Source organism: Chironomus tepperi, unplaced genomic scaffold (genome assembly GCF_022539635.2).
Source record: "Chironomus tepperi strain 1889 unplaced genomic scaffold, CSIRO-AGI_Ctep_v1 contig_85, whole genome shotgun sequence".
Lineage (NCBI taxonomy): Eukaryota > Metazoa > Arthropoda > Insecta > Diptera > Chironomidae > Chironomus > Chironomus tepperi.
In genome coordinates, this window is record NW_027226207.1 from 1,360,026 (window position 1) to 1,377,107 (window position 17,082).

Below are 17,082 nucleotides of genomic sequence, written 5' to 3' on the forward strand. Positions count from 1 at the left end.
TTTATTATGATTACAATTGACAGAATTGTCATTCATTTCAAAAAAAGCCGATTTGACTCATTTAATTACCAAAGTTCATGAACGCTCTCATGTCTCATTTTATTACTATTCTTAGAACATTATGTCTCTAATGACTTATGAAATTATCTCTCGTAAAAAATGGTCAATACAGACATTAATTGATTTAAGCGTACAATTGTTTATATACAACAATATGTAGACACATGTATACTTATATGAAGTTATTTTTCTTGTTAATGATAATAAACAAAATATCGGAAGTTATAAACAATCGAATGCATCTTCGAATGGATTTAAATTACAGTCGGCATATGCGGATGATTTATTAAGAAAACATCCATTAGTGTTTGGAAATCGAAAGCCTATTGAAGTCATTGAATCTCTACGAAATTCACACATCCGTGAAGATTATATGGAGCTAGTGATATTAAACATATTACTGAAATCCAAAAGCAGTTTATTTAGACTGCATTAAAATTAGCATCTTAGTCATGGAGCAAGCTGTAAATTGATTCAAATGAAAACTAATAAAATTATTGAATTATCAAGAATCTAATAAAAAGTTCGTCATTCCCGCGGAGACTGTTAAATTTCCTAACGGTTTTATAAAAAGAAGTTAGCTGCCAAATTGATCGTATTACTCAATTTGTTATTTTTAGAATGTTCAGGAATTGTGAGTGAATGAATTTAAGTCTGGACAGGATAAATACAGGCGTAATAAATATGTATAAAATTTTGAGATGTGGCATGTGTTTTATATAGCCTTGCAAATTTAGATTGTGCACTTTCTAAGGCAAGATTCTCGAAAATATCTACATTTACGTACAGTTAATAAGTCCCAGAAGACGCATCAACATGATTACTTTAAATATGCAATTTAATGATCTCAACCATCAGACAATAAATTTCAAGTCTATGCTACAAAAGTCAGAAAATGTTTAATTGCTTTGCACCAAACTGTTTACAAGAGCAAGTCTGAAGTAAACTGTAAATGTATTTAGTTACCAAAAAGTCTATTATCGCCCATTAAACGCCTCTAAATGAACAAAAACAGCATTCTTTAACTACTTGAAAGGCTTTAACAAAGCTAGTTAAAATTAACTGTAAAAGTGTTTGATTGCTGAATTGTTTCAAGTGAATACTTAAGCTCAAAAATGTGTAAAAAGACCCTTCAATTCATTTAATTCATATGTTAATCTACACCATTTCTTCACGTACAATCTATTGTGATTTATCTTTTCTCTTTAATTTGTTTATTATTTCACTTAGCTAAAGCATAAGTTGCTGAGAGAAATTTTACTTTTCTTATGGCTTAAACGGTTACACTTTCTTGCATTTTTTTCTAATCCACTTTATTCAGCATTATTAAAATAATATAAATTCCATGTCTGAGGAAATTTTTATTCACGAAAGCAATCAATAATAATAAAAAATCTACCGTGTGCATTTAATTAAATCCATTAACATTTGATCAGCTGACTCTTTTTTTTCGGTAGTAATAAAATAAAACAAAAAGTGTTAAACAAATTAATTCATTTCCTCATTAAAATTAATCGAAGGTGAAAACAATGGTATCACATGTGTGCATAAGTGTACGGGAACTATTGAAAAGTGCTTTTTTTGTCTAATGCTTTCATAGATAATTAAAATGATGTATTTCTTTTTTCTTATTATTGAATCAATAGACAAGTCGTGAGTAACCTTTTTGCCACGGCACTCTCATGACAAATGGATTGAATGAATGTCATCTGCAGTTTCATTTGAGACTTACCATCAATATGTGCCGCAGAACACAGATTGCCCACAACTGCAATAGACTATAGACGGCTGTTTTAAGACAAAAAAAAATACTCGTTTCATTCATCAACGTTCCAAAGCATCAAAATTACTTAACCGTCTGTTTTTGCTATAAATTAACACATAACACATTGAATCAGTCACCAGCCTAGACGACTGTTGTTTGTGTACAAGAAACGCTCATTTTCACAAACTAAGTTGAATTTCCGTTACATGCCATATGATATAAAAAGAGATTTTTTTTTGTTAGACTTGTAGAAAGTGAAAATCTACTCCATAGCATCGCCCTTAACAAACAAGTGAATTTTTTTGTTTTAGAAAGTACATTTTTCTATATTTTTGCTTCTCGATTTGAAGGCAATTATTTCTCTCTCTCCGTCTATATTCGTGCTTTTGTTTTGACGAAGCGATTTGCAAATTCTGCATAAAGATATACTTTATTATACAACTATAAATGACTGTACAAACAAAAATATTTGTCATCATTCCTTTTTCTCTATATTAATTGTGTGATTTAATTCAAATAGATAGACAAAAGCCTGATACTCTTTTTTTATTCATTGAATTATTTCTATGGCTTATTGTTAACGGCGTCGCGAATAAAAGAAAAATTCTTTTCAACAATTCAAATTAATTGTACAATAGATTGACATGAATCTCAACTAGATTTTATTTGTAGTGGGTTGTTTACGCGAAATGTGAAGCTAAAGGAATTGCATTTTGTTAATCTTGAAGTTTATTGCATCAAAATTATAATGCAGGAATTTTAATAAATGGAAATTTATGAATATTCTTGAATTTATTAGCATTCCTACTGAGTTGCATATTCTAAGTGTTGATCTTAATATGGATAATTGAAGTTTATGATAAGTTTCCCTGCTGTGCAAGCTAGTTGTTGATCTAGCTAGGTCAAATGAGGTTATAAAAGTTTATAAGAAGATTTGCTTGTCAAATTCAAACTAAAAAGGAATTCAATTTTTAATGAGCTTCCTTAAGCTTCTCTTCTCCCCAGAGCTTGAAGTCGACTCGAATTTACAATACCATATAACAACTTGTGCATTGCGGCACATAACACCAAGTTGGTCAGTTGACCACCGCTGGTCTATGTTCTCTCAGAATTGTGTCAAAAATATGCGAAAATATCAAAAACATTAAGTAATCTCAAAATAGCCCAATCTACTGACCTAACTAAACTGAACATTGGAACATTCAAACAAAACAATCACAATTCAACTGTCAAACGGATGAATAGAACTCTCTTATCAACAATTTCCCGCTATCACTCACATCACAATTCCCAACATCCATGAAACAACCCAAATGTATATAAATAAAAAAAGCGCAAGAGTTTAATGACCACTCAACTGATCTGATGATGCAAATAAAATGTTTTTTAAATACAGTACAAAAAGGAAAATTAGATCATCGACATGGGAAGAAGAAATTGAAAGCGAATTCTTTTCCTTCAACTTTATGTTTCTAAGTGAATCTTTCATCGCTGAATTAAAATACAATGAGAAATTGGATCATTACATTAAAATTACGCAATCTACGCTCACTGTTTAAACAGTATAAATAAAAGTTATTAGACTGGGATGATGGATTGTCTTTAACGCAATGTTGGACGCAAGTTTAAAGTAATTATGGACATATTTTATGAGCATTAATGTGATTTTAATTAATTTCGAAATAGCATCTCATTTTTTATTTATTTTACTTTCAATTTAATGTATTTTTTGTGTCTGTGAAATTGATTTTAAATACAGTTAAGATGAAAGGTTGTGGTTGTTGGATCACACCTTTAAATTTATTAACAATATCTGACGTAATTAAATTTTAAATTGTATATGTGGATAAATATTGCGTGGAATCATCATTGAATAATTTAGAAATGTGTTTATTTAAACATTATTGACTCATAGCCGTGATACATGCTTAACTATTGTCTATTCTGTACGAAGTTCATTGAATTTTGCGATATTGCGGAACTTTTTGTATTCGGGGTATGCCAAATATTTCTATTGTTAAATTATTGATTAAATTGTAAGTCGGCAAATCGGCCGGTGTGAGCGATTGAGGCCGTAAAACTCGACAACTGTCAAATCAACTTGCGTCAATTAAAATTAGTGATTTCGCGAATTACAAACTAATTGATGCTCATTGCTACAAAGTTGAATAATTTATAAAACTAGTATTTTTGCTAGCAAATCGGAAATGTTTTGAACTCAGCTACTGTAAATTCCCTAGACTTAGTTCGTCAGTAATGATTAGTCGTCAAAAATTAATTCTCTTTTATCATAATCATTAAATAGCCACTCCTAGATTTTCCCACGAATAATGATCAAACTGTTACGATATGGCAGAAAATAGCCAATTTTTCATCGAATTTCCCATGCCTATATATTGTTGACGAGAAAACTTTTGTAGTTTTACTATTAATTTTCTCATTAATTTTAATTAAAATTTTCCACAAAATCTCATACGAAGATTGGCAAAAGGTTTATTGACCCGAAAATGATTTTATTTTTAGATTTTTTTCAATGAATTCAGCTAATTAAAAGTTTATATTCTTTTTGGAATAAATTGTTTGTTCACCGTATGTGATGCATTAAGGAAATTTTTTGGAGATTGTTTTCTTATTATTCAGTTGTTTGGATTAAGTTATGTGAGTTGAATGCATTCTTTGGGGTATTTGAACGAGCAAGGTATATGAATTCTTAAAGTTTTGTTGCCTTAAGTGAATGTAGCCACATTGAATTGAGAATCACGACCAGACTTCCAATCTGATCAGTCATATAACAAATGGTCTAGCCATACAGCTGCATTAGTCTTAATCTTATTATTTTCACTATTCTACATGTTCCTATCTGCTTACTTACTGGAACCATGCTCCTATTTGGAGCCTAAGTTATTACATTCATATCTACTTATGCATATACAATATAATATATGCAGCAACTGCACTTCACAACAATGCACAATTTCATTGCATATTATTCATTAAATCATCATTGAAAATTATCATAATGATCGAATATGTGACCACTTAAAACTTTACCGAACCAACATACAAATTTCGGAATCTCCAACAACAATTCTATTGCCAAACCCACAAAAACACATTTTTATAGAAAATTACCAAATAATGTGATTCAATATAATTTATATAAAAAATCATTACTTGATTACGTATTTTATAAAATTTATGATGCACAAAAATTACTAGTGTAAGCAAGTGAATTTACAATCTACTTTGTGTTCTTCATCGCTGAACACATTATTTCAATAGAATTCTTTCCCGTACAAAAATGTATTTTTTTCACATTAGCTGAATGTGCTTGGAATTCTTCTTTTCTCACTTTATATATCATCTTTTATGCATCGTTGGATGTACATACTTGATTATGCGAGTCATTATCTATAAAAATTGCACACACAATGATTGTTGATGGTGTGAATAATTTGCATTATTAATTTGTCGTGTGGACAATGAATGAGGAAGAAGAATGTGATGTCTAGTACTCATCATTATGCTCGAGAATAATTGATTGAATGATAATTTAATTTTTAATAATGCCATTGATGTGAGACATTAATAATAGAGTGATGGGATAATTGAAAAAGTTTTCTAGAAGTCAAGGTAAAAGAATCAATTTTGAAGTGTTTTTAAAGTGATTAGTGCTCATCAATTATTATTTTTGGATCAAGTTGACCTTGTCAATTTTTTTTTGTTTTGTTTCACTTCCTATCACAATCACAATTTGACCCTTGATTTGTTGAAATTATGGAGCAATCATGAAGTTTCGATTTATTTGTCGAACATGTCTAGATAATGGCATTTTATGTTGTCATTTCTGTTGTCTATTGACACTTGGGATGTGATTCTAATGCTCGTGTGGCATGAATTGTTGTCAGGGAATCAAATGATCATGTAAGCATTGAGACTTCACTCAAAATTGATTGAATATTTTTAGAATTGCAAACTCGAATCAGTCTCTATTCAATGACAGTCGTCATAGCACTGTCAAGTCTTATCGTCACCGAACCATTACGCTCCTGACTACATTGTACCACTCAGGTGACATCTGATGTTTTAAAAAATTATATTATTTACAGATGGTACGCAAAATGTCCTTAAAACATGTTGTCAATAACAAATTAACGGATGATTTCGACTGTGCGAAAAAGCATCTGCGATTGACATATCAATTTAAAACGATATCCAATGCTATATGTACCGTATAAAAAGTCGTCTCACGACTATCATTAAAAATTGATTTTGTTATCTGTCCATCTATCAAGTATACAATTTAATGCAAGAATGAAGCGTAATATGACAACTAAGTGTGTTTCCCGCACTATTTTTTTTCTCATACTCGTCATACTGGTTACAAGTTACACTTGATGACTTCATATTCTATTAGCTATAATGTATAAAGTTTCTCTTATGTCTTTCTCGTGTGCATGATAGCAAAATATTCATGATGTTAAAATTATGTATATGTTTTTCCATTCTAATAGCTGCCATAATATTTTCTTTTCATCAAAACGACTTTACTTTTGCCTATCAAAAGGCAGCAATATCATTTAATATTTCGCTCCATTGGAGTTTCATTACAAATTTCCCGTGCTATGTGAAATGTGACTTTAACAACAATTGTCGTTACAATACAATGTGTATGTGTGCAAACATTTGACAACGTATTTGCTCTGTAGGATACAAAAACAAGAAAGAAATGATTCATCATAAAATAAAAGTTGATTCTTTTTTTGGCAGAGGCGTTTTTTTATTTAGTCTGCAACACACAAAAGAAACTCAAGATTATCATTTTAATAAAGTTTTCATTCAAACATCCAGGTTGCCATCATTTAGCTCAATAATATCAATAGCTCAAGAGAAATGAGTCGTTGCGTCCCACCCTAGACATATTTTTACCACCATATGTAATAGACATTCACTCAAAGTCATTAAATTCAGAAGCAATTGATCGCACATTCATTTCCCGATAATAAATTAAATTCTCTGTCAATAAATGCCCTCACTTTAGTTGAAAAACATGTCGCTTTGATTATACCGGAACGCATACACAAACTGGTATAATGCATTATATTATTTATAAATTATAAATAATGCAATAAACAATTGGAAATCGACAGTGCGTTGATGTTTATTGATGCACATAGCTAATGTCTTTTTTGTATGCAGTCATACTTGATTTCTATCACGTTTTTTGAGGAAGTTTGTCTACACTTAATTAACACCTAATTCCTCCTTATCGTATTCACTTATGAATGATTCATTTTTTTCCATTATAATTTTTTGTTTCTATGCTTATCTTTTCATCCTTATTACTTATAATTCTTTTGAAGTGCATATCTACTCCAGAAATTTCTCGTTGAAAAGGGATTACATGACCGTAAAATGACTTTGTGACTTAAAAAATTACTAATCCTATTTTTCATGTCATGTCACGATAATTTACTTACTATCTACCTTTTTTTTATAAAATACTTACTTCAGAGAATATTTTTAGATACGAAACTCTGTTGCAAATGTTATACTTTATCGAATTATGGAATGTAAGAGACAGGGGTTAAGATTTCTTGTTTATTTGTAACTCTGAACAAGCATTTAGGTAGAAAATTCAATTATAGAATTATGATCTAGTTTACTTATGTAAACATTTGATCTTTAGAAAGTTTCGACTTGATTTTAATTGAATAAAGCCTCAAGAGATCTTTGGCACCATTAAAAATCAAGGAATAAAGAGAAATATTGCAAATTAATTGCTGAGTTTGTTGTGACTTTTATAATTTACAAAGTTAAGCAATTTAAAAAATTCGTGAATTGCAGAATTATTTTTAATTTTTTAATAACAAACCAAAGTACAGAATGAGTTCTTTGTTATTGTAAGTTTATCTATTGAAAGATAAAGAAGGAATTCCTTTAATGAAACTATCAGTTAATTCAATAGTAAGCCATTGATTCCCATATCTCAGTTATCAATCAATTACAGTGTTGTTATTTGGATTTTTATTTGAGTTAACCGGTAGTCTAGACAGTGGTTCATAAACTTTGATTCGCAGCACACTAGAGTACAGTAACAGCTCTCTATAGTATTCACATTAATCATTATCAGATACACTCAGATCTTTAACTAGATATCACTCATCCAAGACAAACCATCCTAAAATAGCTATGTATACCCAATTCATATCTGTTTACACTACCCCAGACACTTACGTCAACAACACTGAATACAAAATCCCTGAATGTCGTAGTTCTTGGTAATAAATTCCATAGTCATGTGAGCGATTTCTTTACAATCACTTGAAATACTTAAAAAATATATATTCGCAGTAAAATCAGCTTTATCTTATCGTTGTTGGCAGATGAAAAGGTTTCTTTTTCCATTCCTTAACGTGAAAGAACAATAAAATAATGAAATTTTTTCGTATTTGTGTAAATGATGACGGCCTTGAACGTCATGAATAATTGAGAAGATTAACGCTTTGTCGCATTTCCTTCGCTTTTGCTTCCTCTTTCTGTATGCATTCATAAAAATTATTTCAAAAAGAAATTCTTTCAATACATTTTAAATACAAAATCTACAAAAAACTTCTCTTGCAAGAGCAGTCGACCCAAAAAAGCAAACATTTGCGTTCTCTCTTACTTCTTTTTTCACACTCACGTACATAACATGTGATAAAAATAGAATTTCGATCAATTTGTACGGAACGGCCAACGGAATGTCGGAAAGAAGCGAGCCAAGAAGAAAAATTTTTTTCTTTTCTTTTTTTCATGTAAAGATTTGCGTGAACTTAATTCTTGATTCATTGACTTATGTACGATATGCAATGATTCAATTAAATAAATGTAAATTCGGTTCCTCTCCGACTTCACTCGTGCTCAAAGTTTCTATTTTTATGTGCACAATAAATTTGTCAATATAAAAGTCATTCCATTCATGTACTGTCTCATAGAGGTTCCTCAATTTTATGCATGCACGTGAAGCTATGCTAAATGTGAATGGAATAAAGCCTTGACTTTGTTTTTATACAATAAAATATCTCCCGGTAGTATGAGAAGCCCTAACATTATCTCAATTGCATTTTGACCGAATTTTAAGTTGATAGGCTCAGTGCCAAGTCCATTTCATTCCTTCTTTCTAATTTTATCACCTTATCTTCGTTGTAAAAGTTTCATTTTAGAGTACAAATGTGTGAAATTTACAGTCAATCGTTACCATTTATGGTGTGAATAAGAGCATTTCAGTTCATTTTTTTTAGCTTCCTCAATTTGGATCCATTTTGACTCTCTTCTTATATTTTTCGTTCATGCATATACGCAAAGGCTAATATGAGAAAAATCTCATTATGTCTAAACCAGACTGAATATTTTGTGCCTTGTGACTGACATCTATATCAAATTCTCTTCTTTTTTTACAGTCACAGAAGAAAAAAAATTCCATGAATCGCGCACTGTCATGAATATTTAATATGTTCCAATGTCTCTCTGTCTTTTACATAACTATAGACGGACAATAAAATATTTCAAGAACGCCTAAAAAAGGCAATAGACATTTTCGTTGCTATAATTTTCGAATGAATGATTGATGCGCAGTTTTTTATGGGTCAGTAAGATGATTGGTAATGACAGCCTTCAATATTTAGTCTTCAGAATGACACCATTACATCCAGGCAAAGGTTTTCAACCGTTAATTTTGACATTAAGGATAACTAAGCACGTGCTTTTTAGAATTCTGGATCGATCAATATATAAAATTAGATAACATCATTTTGATATTATCGTGGATAGAGTCTAAACTGTAGAACTGATTGATCTCTAAAATTTCTAATTTAGTTAGCACTCTATACAGAGTTTCTGAATCACTCAAAGTTCAACTATCCAACTTCCATCAAACTTCAACTCAAACTACCCCTCCCTAATATCCATCAAACAAGTGAATCATCCAGCCAGTCAGACACCCAAAATATCTTCCAATTCAGTAGTCACGCATCCACCCAAAATGAATTTATGACTGAACATTATTCTAATGGTTAAATGCACACACAAAAAAAAAACTATCAGTAATGAAGTGAAGAAGGAGAGAGTAGCAGTAAAAGAGACGTCATTCAATATCGATTCTAATTTATTATCATGCTGCTGCTTTCTGCTAAATTTCCCAGGGCAAGATAATTTTTTTTTTCACTACATGAATGGTTTACAGTGTCTTACGTATGTTTACTTTTTGGAAAAAGAGGAATGAATCATGATAAAAATGCTCTCCTTATTTGATATTTCACGTTAGCTTGTACGTTAGTCAGAAGAGTAAACGACAAAAAATTTGCATTTAACCTCCTCTCTTGTCGTCAACGATTTAATGAGAAAACAGGGAAGGAAATTAAATTTTGGAACTAAGCAAGAATATGCTGAAAGTGTAGTCTTAAGTCATCAGATGTTTTTTGTGTTGTCTTCAAACAAACGATGATTATCATGATGATTGAATATACACAGCAAAACAGAATGAAAAAGCCAGTTGAGAGTTTAGAGAATAAAAAAATATGAAAAGAATCTCCGTAGTACTTATACATTATGAATAATCCAACAGTTTTTATATTTTTCTACATACACACACGCGTATCAAACTAGCTATGGAGCACGTTAAGTTTAAATTTTGATCTAGCACATTCACTGAGTTATTTACTGGACTGAATCTCAATTACACTATTTAGAACACAAGTTTATTGTCTTTAAAGACTAGTCATATTAAAAAAGAAGGCTATTTTAGCTTTAAATTATATCCAAATCATTAAACTGGATATAAATAATATGGATGTCAAATAGAACTAAGCCAATTTGGTGATATAATCCCTTACGATCTTAATTTTTCTCTGTTTGGAGTCTTTACGTACAACTATAAAGATGTCTTTTAATATGTACTCTGAAATCTACTTGAGTCACCAGAAACAAGAAATTCATAAATAAAAGTTTATTTGACACACAGACGATGACGATTATAAGTAATACGTGAATATAAAAGTATAGGTATAATCACAAAGGCGTTTTCAAATATGAATTCCATCGCAAAATCTTAGTAATATAATTGCACAATATAACTTGCTGCCTATCTCCATTTTTCAATACAATTTGATGAAATAAACTTACAAATAGAAATTATTCCTTTCTTGTAAAATTGATTATTGATGAATAAAAACGTAATCCAGCATTAAATTTCATTAATCATTTGAATTCTTTTTTCTTTATTTTTCTTTATCAAACTTTTTTTTTACTTCTTTTATTTTATTTTCAGAACTACTATGATTAAAATAACTATATTATCATATTGATTGCATCACAACACACTTTACTACGATTAACTAAAAAATTTTCTTCAATTTGCCACTAAAATAAGTGAAAAAAAAATATAATTCGCGCTCGGAATAACTTTTTCGTGTTTTGAATGTTCAATGGCTAATAGTAGACTAAAAATTTTTCTCACCAAACGTGAGAGAGACTTGTGTTATGCTATGCTGAATATTATTGTTGCTGAATTCATTGTGGTGAAATTCTCATACTCAACATAATCATCTGATGTTAAATTAACTCAATCTACAATCAATTGACTTTAATTTGTATGCTAAACATTAATCAATTAATTATTTACACCAAGGAACTCAAATTAATTAAAGTTTATTAAATTTCTCAAAGAACATAACGGTCAAAAAAATTTCAAATTTCTCGTTATTCAGCAAAAAACAAAAAATTATGGTAAGTTTTCGGCGTAATCAATTTTATTAATTACAGCATTAATACACAACTAATCACAATTGTAATAATGTAAACTTACTTTTAGTTCTCCGTACTGCATAAAGAAGAATTTGCACATAGCGGTTCCATTTGGTAAGTCTTAAAAATTTAATTTTACAATTGTCACAACAAAATCTGATTTGTAAACAAATTTCAGGACCTGTGCTTGGGGACATTTTAAGCCAGAAGTTGAGGAAGAACCTGAAGAAAGTCAAGAGAGTCAAGAAAATCCAGATGAACCACCAAAAGAGAAGCCACCTGTAAAAGAAGAATATGATTTTATTGTTTCAGGAGCAATTGGAAATCCAGAAACTGAAGTTAAAGTTTGGCGTGTCGAGGAAGACAAATTTACTCATTTGCACAGCTTAGCTGGTCATTCACTTGGAATCGTTAGTGTTGAAGTGTCGCCAAATGGAAAATGTAAGTTTTTGTCACAATAATACAAGATCCAGTGAACAAAATTTAATATTTTTCAGACATTGCAAGCAGTTCCTTAGATTCAACATTATGTATTTGGAATTCAGAAGATGGAAAACTCTTGAATCAAGTATCTCTAGGACCTGTGGATTTATGGACTGTAGCATTCTCACCTGATAGTAAATATGTCATATCTGGATCTAATGATGGAAAAATTTCTATGTACAATGTCGAGAATGGCAAAGTGGATCAAATCCTGGATCCTCAAAATGGAAAATTTACATTAAGTCTCGCATATAGTCCTGATGGAAAATACATAGCATCCGGTGCTTTAGATGGAATTATTAATATTTTCGATGTACAAGCTGGAAAAGTCGTTCAGACATTGGAAGGTCACGCCATGTCCGTAAGAAGCTTGTGCTTCTCACCAGATTCTCAAATGTTACTTACTGCTTCCGATGATAGACACATGAAATTATACGATGTAGCACATTCTGATGTTGTCCAAACACTTTCGGGACATTCAAGTTGGGTACTTTCCGTATCTTTCTCTGGAACTGGCAAGAGATTTGCATCATCATCTTCTGACAAGACAGTCAAGATTTGGGAAGTTAATGAACGAAAGAATATTCATACATTTAATGATCATCAGGATCAAGTATGGTGTGTCAAATACAATCCAAATTGTGATCGTGTCGTGTCCGTGTCTGAAGATAAATCAATTATCCTTTTTGACTGTCCACCTAATGTGTATTAAAAGTAATAAAGTGTAACTAATTGATTTTTTTAAAGACCAAAGTTCTAATTTATTCTAAAATTGATATACACTTTTGATTCTATTCCTTATAATCACTACGCGTTGGATATTCTTTATTTGACGGTTTTGCTGGCTCATCCGGCAAAAATGTGATTTTATCTGTCGACTGTTTCAGCAATTGTGTGAAGTTCTTTGTGTCTTGTTGTTTCAGTAGCTTTCTCTTCTTTTCGTCGGCTTTTTCAGGCACATACAGAGCGAACAGCTTGTAATATTCTAACATTATCTTTACATCCTCTAGTTTCAATTTATATTCCAGTGCTATCTTTTCAGCAGTCCATTCATCTGAATGTAGCCTATGATCACCTAAAAACTGTAGAATCTGCTTTAATGTCACTTTTCCAGGTGTTATAGTTTCTGGCTCTAAATATCCTAATTCAAAAAATCCAGCAAATTGTTTATTTGTTGGAAGTGGACGATCTGGATTTATTACTCGCTTCTGTTCTATTTCATGAGATGATGTCACAAAAACTTGTTTTAATCGATCATCAAGTCCTGAATCCTTTTTACCGGCTTGTTCTATTATTTCTGGATGATCTGTAAGTCATAAAATGTCCTAATTTTAGTTCCTTCTTAGATTATTATAGTTATTTACCTTTGAGTACTCTTTCCAAATCTTTTACTGTATCTTTGAATTTTGGAGCCACTACTGGTTTTGATTGACTGATGACTTTATGCGCTCTACTTTCTATATTGTAATATCTAAACGGAGACGTTATGACACTCATTGCTTTTCCCATTATTTAATTATTTTAATTCTGTAACTTTTATGAATTCATATGAAATTTATTTTCATTTAAACTGAGCATTTGAATTTAAAACGACCGTTATGCAATTTCAAAAACGAAGACAACTGAAATGTGGAATAAATACTTTGTGGTATTTAAAGATAATGCAGTTCAGGTGATAATTTTAGGCATTGGTGTAAGAGTGTACGTCCAAGGCAACAACTGGAACTCAAACATTTTGAACACGAAACAATTTTGAGCAAATTAAAATTCTACAAAAAAAATTCAAATAATTTTAGGCCGTTATTCTATAATTTATTGGTTGCTTTGATTTATTTGGTAACATTTAAATTTTTTGGACCATAAAATTGTAAAAGCCTTGCCTTACTCCCACTACGTAATAATAGAACGAATATGATTTAATTGAAATAAATAAGACAATAAAAGTTAAATACAAAATAGCAAGACCAACATGGATTTTCTTCAAAAAGGAAAATATTTTAAAATTTACCCGACATGCTATCCAAAGTACTTTAAACATTATTTTAAGTAGTATGAACAAAATCTCTAACAAGAAATCACAGGCTATAACTGTTTTGTGAAGATAATTCAATAGATTAGATTTTTTAGGCTTCATTAAACATTCGCATTTCTTGTGAGGCCCTGGATGACATATTAGGGTGCAGACATGTCCACATGATAATGAATTCGAAGCAAAGCACACTGATCCACATGAATGAGCCAAATACTTCAAAGTTATCCGGGGTTTCTTGAATTTTCCACAGTAACAAGTGTAATCTAATGATTTATTTAATTTTGGTTCATTGTTACATGTTGGACATCTTAAAACTCCTTGATTTGAAGTCTTCCATTTGTTGATGCACGTGAGATGTAAAATTTGAAAGCAAATGTCACAATTCCATACTGGATCGAATGATTTAATTTTGTCAAAACATATAACACACTCCAATTTGTTATTTTTTATTTCCTCAATAAGTTTCTCACGTTGCGAAACATTAGTCATGGTTGATTGCAGTCGATAACAATTTTTTGGTGACTAATTGAAATGAAATTTGAAAATTTTTTTGGTTAAACAAAACTACCTAAATTAAATTCATCCTTAGTTTGAACAAAAAAAAAAATTAACACTTTAATACCTGATTAATGCCTACAATTCCTTTATTTGAACTGCAAAATTAATTTTTATTTATTTTGTCATTTATAAATACTAAAACTCTCTGTATAACATTGTTCTTATCAAGGATGACTAGATATTTTATTTGAAAAAGTGAATGATAATCTGTTATCATCAAGTTATCGCTATTTTTTCGATTACCTACTTCAATTACCCCTTTTCAAAACTCGTTTAAAAACGCTTAAGCTGTTAATTTAATACTGGAGCTTAATACAGTAAAGTTAATTCCAATTAGAAGTACTAAAAAATTATCCCGTAGAATGGGATTAAAATTATCGTAGAATGGGATAAAAATTATCCCGAAGAATGGGATAAAAATTATCCCCCGTAGAATGGGATAAAAATTATCCCGTGGAATGGGATAAAAATTTGGGTATGAAAAATTATCCCGTAGAATAGGATAAAAATTATCCCGTAGAATGGGATTAAAATTTGGGAACGAAAAATTATCCCGTGGAATGGGATAAAAATTTGGGTATGAAAAATTATCCCGTAGAATAGGATAAAAATTTGGGTATGAAAACTGGCCTTGCCGTTCATTCGTTAGAAGTTCCAATTACCAAAAACTAGTTCAGTTCCATTTATTTCTATTATTAGTACATACGACTTTTACTACGCGCTTTGAGTATCAAAAAAGGAATCGTCAGCACATAATCACAAATAATAATTATTGTGAAATATAACGCAACGCTTCATAGAGTTTCAGGCAGTGAATATAAAGTAATTAAATTTTATTAAAAGAATTTCCTTCCTCATGCTGTTCTCGAAAGGAATAAAAAAAGGCGAAAAAAGATAAAAGTTAGAAAAAAACCACAAGTCTGGCTCTAATGATTATTAAAATACTTCTTCGACATTCGCATGATGAAGAAATTACATAAAATTAAAACATATAACGTGTAATATTTGGGGTTGTACGTTATACCACTATGAACATCATACACACAGTTAATCAGATACGAAATCAGGGAAAATACCACATGAACATTTTTATTCATTCAAACCCTGTGTCATACCAAAACATTAGATATGCGCATGCCTTCTCACTTCCATAATTACCATCCACAGTGGAAAGGAAAGCTTCATCTATCGTGTAGCGGAAAAATTTCTTTTTTCCAATTTATCAGTTTGAGTTTGATGTTGAACGAACAGAGGCATTCTATAGGACTCACATGCTGTACATATATCAAACATAGACTTTTTTAATTCTATTAATTTATTTTGTTAATTAATTAAATTATTCTGGACATAATAAGGAAACGGAAGTGCAATAAAAGTGTTAATAAAAATTATAAAATTGTGAGTGAAAGTGACAGGTTCTGTTGGAATAAGAAGAAGAAAAAGTACAGACGCCGAAATTTATCAATGGATTGTGAATGTCAAGGGAATTTTTTCTGCCGTAAAGAATAAGAAGGAAGACATAAAATAAAATAAAAAGCAATTTAATTAACCAAAACTGAGATTTTTTGTGAATTCTCTATAATATTATTGTGTATAGTGACTAGTTACTGTGTAAATTAATTTCATTCATATTAACACATCTTGAGTGATTTATACTCGTGTGCTGGAATCGGAAAATGTCTCGTGTATCATGTCCATGAGTTAAAAAAAAGCAAAACATACATAATACTGAACATTGTTATTCACTTTTATCTATAATGTAAATTAAATATATTATTGCGGAAAGATGAAAATGAGCAGGTTGCTGTCGTAAACAGGAGAAGAGAAGATACTTACATACATATACAAACGAAAACATTCACGTAAGTTGACGGGAATGATTTTATTGTGCAATTTTAGATTGTAAGGGAATGTTGTGAGGGTTCATTTTGGCTGTGGAGATGTTTTGAGATTTTATTGCTTTTAATTTGAATGCTGGATGGTGAAATTGAGGTTGCTTCCTTCATTTGCTTTACCATAATAGTTTGATTACTTACCTCTATCGTATTGGCTCCGTTAAGTCGCCGTTTTAATGGTTTAATGCCAGATAATCATCCTCGACGTCCACTTTCAATATATTTATAACTTCTGGATGCTTAACTCTGTCTGAAAGGCACAATATGGTCGTTGAAGCTTAGATACGTCACCATGTTAAAGATAAGCTGTCAAAAATATCCCCGACGTCTCCTTTCAATTCTTTTTACGGCTACATCTATACTATCATGCTAACTATGTATGCCATCAAACTTAAACATCCTATGTCCATTTCACTGATTAAACAAACATCAAAATGCTCAATACAACCATCTTTCCATTGACATTTGCTACTAGTTTTCTATATTCATTCTGTATATATTGCTGT

General features: G+C 30.6%; 4 protein-coding genes across 9 annotated transcripts in view; 2 read left to right on the plus strand and 2 right to left on the minus strand.

Moving 5' to 3' along the window:
• Mical (Molecule interacting with CasL) overlaps positions 1-11,283 on the minus strand; it is a 40,328-nt gene extending 29,045 nt beyond the window's left edge. For all 5 annotated transcript variants that reach the window (XM_070634176.1, XM_070634173.1, XM_070634174.1 and 2 more), the window contains exon 1: positions 10,988-11,283. The gene's annotated coding sequence lies outside the window, so the exon portion shown is untranslated. The remainder of the gene's footprint in view (positions 1-10,987) is intronic.
• Positions 11,284-11,548: 265 nt separating this feature from the next.
• LOC139086128 (superkiller complex protein 8) lies at positions 11,549-12,844 on the plus strand. Its single transcript, XM_070634456.1, has 4 exons — positions 11,549-11,590; positions 11,676-11,722; positions 11,787-12,049; positions 12,106-12,844. Exons 1-4 carry the CDS (start codon positions 11,588-11,590, stop codon positions 12,801-12,803), a joined length of 1,011 nt encoding a protein of 336 aa, XP_070490557.1. The 5' UTR covers positions 11,549-11,587; the 3' UTR covers positions 12,804-12,844.
• On the minus strand, positions 12,834-13,644 carry LOC139086129 (protein NDUFAF4 homolog). The gene is made up of 2 exons (XM_070634457.1): positions 13,456-13,644; positions 12,834-13,397 (listed from the first exon to the last, which is right to left on the minus strand). Exons 1-2 carry the CDS (start codon positions 13,598-13,600, stop codon positions 12,883-12,885), a joined length of 660 nt encoding a protein of 219 aa, XP_070490558.1. The 5' UTR covers positions 13,601-13,644; the 3' UTR covers positions 12,834-12,882.
• A 2,285-nt stretch (positions 13,645-15,929) lies between these two features.
• LOC139086495 (GATA zinc finger domain-containing protein 7) overlaps positions 15,930-17,082 on the plus strand; it is a 46,360-nt gene continuing 45,207 nt past the window's right edge. For both annotated transcript variants that reach the window (XR_011544024.1, XM_070634959.1), the window contains exon 1: positions 15,930-16,543. The gene's annotated coding sequence lies outside the window, so the exon portion shown is untranslated. The remainder of the gene's footprint in view (positions 16,544-17,082) is intronic.

Coding starts and splice junctions, on each gene's coding strand:
- LOC139086128 (XM_070634456.1), top strand. Junction 11,723..11,786: donor GCACATAGCGGTTCCATTTG/GTAAGTCTTAAA, acceptor AACAAATTTCAG/GACCTGTGCTTGGGGACATT. Junction 12,050..12,105: donor AGTGTCGCCAAATGGAAAAT/GTAAGTTTTTGT, acceptor AATATTTTTCAG/ACATTGCAAGCAGTTCCTTA.
- LOC139086129 (XM_070634457.1), bottom strand. CDS start 13,600: ATGGGAAAAGCAATGAGTGTCATAACGTCTCCGTTTAGATATTACAAT. Junction 13,398..13,455: donor TTTGGAAAGAGTACTCAAAG/GTAAATAACTAT, acceptor TATGACTTACAG/ATCATCCAGAAATAATAGAA.